This window comes from Diadema antillarum, unplaced genomic scaffold (assembly GCF_040938485.1).
Source record: "Diadema antillarum isolate AM-2024a unplaced genomic scaffold, OU_Dant_1.0 seq00001234_RagTag, whole genome shotgun sequence".
Classification (NCBI taxonomy): domain Eukaryota; kingdom Metazoa; phylum Echinodermata; class Echinoidea; order Diadematoida; family Diadematidae; genus Diadema; species Diadema antillarum.
The window spans coordinates 2,333,216-2,340,986 of record NW_027272022.1 but is presented as its reverse complement, the minus strand read 5'-3'; the positions used below and the strand labels follow the sequence as shown (position 1 = coordinate 2,340,986).

General features: G+C 35.6%; 1 protein-coding gene across 1 annotated transcript; it reads right to left on the bottom strand.

Moving 5' to 3' along the window:
- Positions 1-1,808: 1,808 nt before the first annotated feature.
- Positions 1,809-7,568, bottom strand: LOC139745139 (uncharacterized). Its single transcript, XM_071655559.1, has 5 exons — positions 7,376-7,568; positions 6,640-6,660; positions 4,260-4,499; positions 2,838-2,958; positions 1,809-2,149 (listed from the first exon to the last, which is right to left on the bottom strand). Exons 1-5 carry the CDS (start codon positions 7,566-7,568, stop codon positions 2,041-2,043), a joined length of 684 nt encoding a protein of 227 aa, XP_071511660.1. The 3' UTR covers positions 1,809-2,040.
- Positions 7,569-7,771: the final 203 nt, after the last annotated feature.

The window sequence follows — 7,771 nt, the reverse complement described above, 5'->3', positions numbered from 1 at the left end:
TTGGAAAAGAAAAAAAAAGAAAATGGGCAAAACACATGTATACTTATCGAAAACAAAAGAAAGCATCAACATGATAAATGTTGACATCAACACGATATAAGTGCTAAAAGTGCATCAGCATTTTGCATGCGAAGCTCTTAGAAGACTCTTTTATTGCCAAATAGACAAGTAGTCTTTTCAAGTATTTTTTAGCTGCCTTCCTCTATGCGGAACTATATTGTTGAGTAGTTTCAAGAAGTTTTGGAATTCAGGCACCAAAAATGTTTTACCACCATATTAATTATGGAAATGTAAGAGCTTGACACGACCAAAAGCATTTTAGACAGGAATCTTAGGGAGCATTTTCACAATATTTGAACGGACAATTAAACTAAGCTTAGTCCAATTTAACCACGTAGGACATTAAATGGCAACCATTTTCCTGTATTTCATTTTGTTTTCATCTGCAAAGGTACTTTGTTCATACCCACCCATATTAAAAGATATACATGTAAAACAAAATTCATAGTAATTCCATTTATTAGACATCGGCTCGTACCACTGACACAACTTCAACAGATTCTTAGTAAGTTGATATTATCTTTGAATCTTAAACTTTATACTAGTACAGTTTATTTCTGTTATAACGAAGACGGTTATAACGAAATTCCGGTTACAATTAACGAAGTAAAAATTACGGACGCAACGTTTTCCTCTATATGTATTTTTATTGTTTATTTGTTCGGTCATAACGAAATTTCGATATAAGGAAAGAAATCTGCCGGTTCCGAGGACTTCGTTATAACGGGAATCCGCTGTAGTATTTTATCTATTAAGATATTCCATATCATTCAGCTCTTGAATGAATTTCTTTCATAAAATTTTTTCAAAGATTGGATATCTTAATTACTTTATTCCATCGAAAAAAAGGCGATGCATACATTTTGTAAAACAAATTACAAGCAAAGAAGTACAGATGCACAAGCTATAGAACAAAAGTGTACACGGATGAATGTATAAGAGTATAAGACAAACAATATTTGCAGATATTACATTAAGGAGAAAATACAAATTTTGCATACTAATACATCAGAGGTGTGATATTTACATTTGTAAGTAATAAATCCTTGTCTTGCCAAAGTTCCAAATGTTATTTTGAAGTCAAGAAACTTAGACCTCCTTACAGGCCACGAGTGTCACAATATCCAATATAAACACATTTTTAGGAGAATGATACCTTGCTTAACGGATCATTATTTCTGCGATAGCAATACGCCAAATTTAATTTTCGTTTGCTTACGTTAATCTCACAATATCCACGTTTGATGTTTAGTTAGCGATATCAAACGCAATTGTCCTTGTCCATTCCCGATATCGATGCCTTTTAGGACTATGACCGATTAAAGTGCAGCACAAGCATTGCGTTGGATATACATTGAGTATCAGGAGCTTACCTTATCACTCTTGTTTCTGTGACTACTTTTTATCAATGGTGTCTATTTCGATATTTTGTGAGTGTAATCCTGTGCCTTGACAACACTGTGTAATCACGCTAAAGTTGGTGAAAAAAGCAGTGAAATCGACTTGTGTTCACTTGTTTGTTTTTATTTTCAAATGTACCATAAGGAACTACATACTATAATTGGTAAGCCTTTACAACACTTCTGTCTAGTCTGAACAACATTCATCAGTAAATTCCTGGCTCATTACATACACGCATATAAGCATTAAATACAATGAAGGATAACTCAGAATTTGTTGGGTCTGCCGCCAATATGATACAGATATCATTATTGTAGTCGCTGATGTGCTGATGTGGCCATTCTTTTGTTAAAATGCTTATAAAAATATATCTCTCCGTCAATCTACGATGTCGATGTATAATCAGAATCCCAGATCGGTCTTTCCTCATGCGACGGCTCGTTGACCTAGCTGTTGACGGGAATAGTTGTGACCGAAGACGATGTCTTTGATGACGTCAGTATGTGCTTGACTAGTTCCATTGGGCCGAGTTGGCTCTGTGTCATACAGAGGAATGACTACGCGTCGCTGAATCAAGACTTACATACTATAGTAGTTGGAGGGCGTACTGACTGCGGCAAGTTTGAGTGTTGCGACGTAATCATTGACGGACGTCTTCTCCGAAGACCTGGTAGGATTGCTTTGTTTCCTGAATAAACGTACATACAATAGCGAATTCGACATTACATGTAATTGATGATGATGATGATAATAATGATAATAATTATAATGATAATAATAATGATGATGATAATAGTAATAATGGTACTAATAATGATAGTAATGTAGATAATAGTTCATGTTGATATTTTATAATAACAATGACAATAATGATAATGAATCTTCAACCTGATTCACATTCATATGGAATCAGAGTGTTTTGTGTGTGTTTGTGTGTGTGTGTGTGTGTGTGTGTGTGTGAAAATGATCACCTTATTAACACAGGCTTGCACAAGCGTATTTAATTTCATATTCAAAGGTACAAACAAAGCACAAGGAGATACACAGATAATACAAACTAAACCGACACAAGCTATTATTCCTTCAAACTTCAAAATGGCAAACAGCATAGTTATATCCTTTGATATCCTTTCATAAAGAGTACAAAGAATAATCTTTTAACAGAGGCAAAAAAAAGAAGGAAAGTTGGGGACAAAAAAGACTGCTAAAATTGCTTCATGCCTACTTTACGACAATCAGCACAGTAGGCAACTTACAGACGCATCAGTCATATTTGAATGGTGAAAAATAGAGAGGTGATTCCCATGTACATGACACGCGACAAAGATTCCCATGTCATCGCAATTATAGACCATTGAGGGAGCGAATGTCAATACCTATGTTTTTTCTTCATGACCACGATGACGCAGACGAGGACGATGAGAACGATGGAAAGCCCAACGACGACTGTAGCAAATGAAATCTTGGTCCAGTCTGTCACTGCCATCGGTTTCAGTGCTTCAAGCATCAAAATCATATTGCAGACATTCAAATTGTCTTTTTCATTAAATCAACACGCGGGTTATATACAACGTTACCAATAAAAGAATGAGCCGGCGAAAAAGTTAGTTTCAGGTGAACTTAATCAAGAAGTTGCCTCGTGATTTTGAGTGTGACGTCATATGGGTAGCTTAAAAATATCTTAGTAATTTATGTTGATGAAAGCCCCAAAGAATTTAGAATCTACTTGGAAAATATAGCTTGTCGTTTTGGAGAATTGATTTCGTCATTCATTTGTGATGTATGAATCCTGCATCTGACTAATCTTTCATGAGTACTCTTCTTTCAAATTTCGTTATCTTATTCTTTATCAAGACGAAAATATAATATGGTGGAGAACAAGATTAGCTAGATTGAAAGGAAACAGAAGAAAGGAAGCAGGGAAGACTGGCTGGGTCCAATGGTCACAAGTTTTGCATTTTTAGGTCTATTTAACAAACAAACAAACAAACAAAGTAATTTATAGCATTTTCTCAATGAGGATAACTAATATCCTTTTTCTTTTAGTTGGAAACAGAAACTTAGGCAGTCAAGCTCACGATTTCACCCGCAGTCTCGGGTAAGTTGTAACACCACATTGGGTTCTTTGTTACACTTCAAAAAGTATGAATCAATCGGTTAAAAGTAGCTCTGATAATGATTATGATTTTATGTTGATAAATAAGAGTATGCCTGTCTGTGAGTGAGCGTGCACAGTTGGGAATTTGTATCTAGTATAATCTGATGAGATACTACACATTAAAACATAGATATCTGGATATGGCGTATAACATTGTATAACGAATTCCCACTAACGACATTGATCATGGATAAACGGTATAGATTAAGTATGCTCTTCACTACAATGCAAGCTTTCTTTCATCAAAGTATGTAAACTCAAGTGCCGAACACAGGTATACATGTAGGGGTTTATGCAAGCCGAAGGGGGGGGGGGGGGGGGGGGTCAAAGGTCACTTGACTTAAAACAATTTTGTGCAGTCCCAGGAAACAGAAGTAATAGTGAAGCGTCCTTGTGTCACCATTTCCATTTCTTTAGACATTTTGCATTGTGGTATACGAACATAATTGCTTTAAAGAAATGAAACAGAATTATAGTACATGTCATGTCAGATGCGGCGGAATATTGCCGATGGGGACGGCAAGGGATGTTACGGTAAATGATACCCCCCCCCCCCCCCCCCCCCCAATTTGTAAACCGCCATGGTGTGAAATAGGTATTGACGTTTCTGAAATAACGAACAGCATGGAATCTTCTTCACCATGTATGACAGACGGGGTGCTGCAAGTTTGCCGACCGTAGCTGACGACGCCCACAAACCCATTCAGGGGAACCACTTTGTGCAGAGTGGAGCCAGCCGGGACACATTGGTCCTCCTTAGTTCTCGAACAATCTGTGGTCTCGACAGGCTTAAAACAGATCTCGTTGGGCACGATGAGGTTCTCCGAAGATTTTAAAACTTTCAACATCTCTTTCTGCAAGTCGTATTCAAGTCTGATGCCTTGAAGAAGGATAATTATCATTAATATAACCAAAATATTCAAACATCTAGAGTAAAATGATTCCACATCTTTCGTACTCAAGGGTTTGGATGGATTATACATTATAATGATAATGCAAAAACACATAAACGTCAGTTTCAAATCATTTGAAATACGTTAAACATCAAATACAGGAGAATAAATCTTTGTAATGATATTGTATAGTCATTGCATAACAAAGAGGTGATTTGGAAGATGATATTTTAAAATTATCATACGTATTGTCATTATTTTCTCTGTTTTCCAGCAGTTCTAATCTCAAGCATCTGTGTGTGTATTTGTGTCCAAGTGGATCTGTGTTTTTTATTCATGTGCCTATGGAGTAAATGTGTGCATAAATCTGGAAGCTCAGTAAGTTAGCGCAATGCATTCTCAACTTTCTCAACGCAGTATTCAATCAAATGGATTACCCACGTCACGGAGTGTACGTAGGAATTTAGTTCTGATCCTAACGGAGACGAAACCGATAATTATGTCCTGTGCTTCCCAGTATCTAACTTGCTTTCTTCTCAAGGGTCAACAAAATGTATTTAAAGATTCAAGGTCGATGATTAATTGCATACCGAACGTAAAATAGATGACAGCAGCCAAAGAAAAAGAAAGTAGGGTACGTCATGTTTATGTGCCGATGTATTGTGCAACTGTGAACGATAGTCTGATTAAGTATCTTTTCAGGAGAATACCCGTTGTGAGCCAATCACACTAATAGAGCACAGATGAATGACCAACGACGGGAAGACAATGAAATACATTAGATAAGCCTAAACGAAATGCAATATTAATTTAAGCACATTTTACCCACCAAACCCTATATAGGGGATTTTTGTTTCGAATTTTTTGTTTGAATTTGCACCTTTAACTGCGTAACACTTACATTTGAGAAAGAATGATGAAAATATTGAAATTTATAAAATCAGCATGAAATGACAAAGAAAATTTAGACAATACTTTTAAATCTGAGGGTATCAAACAGGAAGTTAATCTCTCAAAATGCGTTGCCGATGAAAGAAATCGGTAATTAATTTAACGATTAAGACGGTTTTAGAATATTCTGCAATTGGAACAAACACGGACATTTGACATAAAAGGAATAAGAAAAACCCCTATATATTACGACACACTTGAAATGAAAAATAAAAGTTACGGGAAACAGAAAAAAAAAATGTGGTTTCAAGAGTTAATGGGTTAAATGAAATGGAGAAAAAAAGAAGAGAAAATGAGTGATTCAAAAAGCTTGTCTGGAAGCCAGTATAACAGAACAGACCCTATACCAGAGAAAGACACAACAAGGAACTATTGCACCGTTCTCTTGCAGTATGTAAGAAGGTAAATTCCACCAGCCCATAAAAGCAATGATGCTCTATTTATGAGTATGTATATAGGAAGTTGGTTCATTGGGTGAGGATATCATATTCCGTTTTCATTTGCATCGTGCACAATGATAATATTCCTATCAATAAATCATCTCTCTCTTACTTTCTCTTTCTCTCATACATGTATACAATATATATATATATATATATATATATATATATATATATATATATGAAGTTGGAAAGAACGATGGGCGTTTATAGCTATGGATTTCAACAGGTTTGATGCCCGGCTAGCTTTCGGTCCGTTCGTTAGACTAAGACGTGAGCGAAAGCACGACATTAAACCTGTTGAAATCTATATCTACGCCTACCGCTTCTTCCGACTTCATATGGCTATTAGCTGTTAATGAAGGAGCAACACTTGAATGTACATGGTACGTGTCCTTCATCGCACGATATACTATAATATTAATATATATATATATATATATGTATATATATATATATATATATATATATATATATACATATATCGTGCGATCCACTTCCCCTACAATATAATGTAATTTCTACTTTTGCAATTTACATACATACATGCATAACATAATATCTGTATCTATATACTATAGATATAGTATATAGATACAGATACTATGTTATGTATGTATGTATGTATGTATGTATGCAAATTGCAAAAAGTGGAAATTACATTATATTGTAGGGGAAGTGAATATTGATTATTGAAAAAGGATACCTGCCCACTATGGGTAATAGAAACACTTACCATATTCGAAGGGTGACAGGGCTTGATCATGATCATGGTGATGAAACAAATGCAAAACAGAAAAAGAAATCAATTCAAACGCTTGTTTTACATTCAATTCAATTCAATTCAATTCAATTCAATCATAGTTTATTTCCAATCAACGAAAAAAAAACCAACATTCCACTAATAGTAATATCGGTCTCAATCAAATATGCAAATTAAACCTGTCGATGACGTCATCGCCTCACAATAATCCATTTACCCTTTGGTATAGTATAAACAACATGATATCACCGGTCTTTTGTTAACAATCAAGCAGTCATGATAAATATAACCCCTCAACTTTGCACAGTCATCACTTATAAATCGTTACCACTGCAGAACCCTTTGATATTGCATAGGATATAAATTCCTTCCTTTTTTAAAATTCCCGTAAATCATTAAATATCAAACATAACTGTGTTTGAAAAACGATACTCAAGTATTAGCCTAATAAAAATGATATTACAGAAATCAAGTAATGTTTAAAATATTATCTAAGTAAGTGAATCTGATACAATATATCTAATCATATCCACCTCGCTTGATTAAAAAAAAATCCATGTTGATACACACACGTACAAGCTAAAACACAAACACTTAATCAGGAAAACGCGTTAATTCAAGTATATAGGTTGGAATGATATTTGCTATCGTTTTACGATACATTTTGTTCGTTCGTGTGCAGTAATCAAAGGTAGAGAATGTTTCTTACGACCTGTCGATGCCATCACGGGTTGGGTGCTGAAAGTCCCAGAGCAGTTTGTAAAGTTAAGAGTCAGTCGATACCAGGTGAACGACTGGAGTCCGGTCAAGGTGGTATTTGCACTTGATGCACTGGTGGTGGTGTTGCAGTCCTCCTCTGACGTATTAAACTGGCAGTATTCTACTCTGCCAGTGCCATCCATGCTGCTATTGCGGTTTGGTTGCCAAGCAACGTGGATGGAGGATGCTGATGCTCTGCCGGGATATGCTGTGATGTTTGGACGGTATAACTGGCCTTGGGAAATCACCAGAATATAATCATTCTTATCGCCTTTGAAGGAATAATTACTACGTTTGCTGTAAACAAATAATTATGTTGTTTCCTCCCTGCAGAGAGTAATAAACT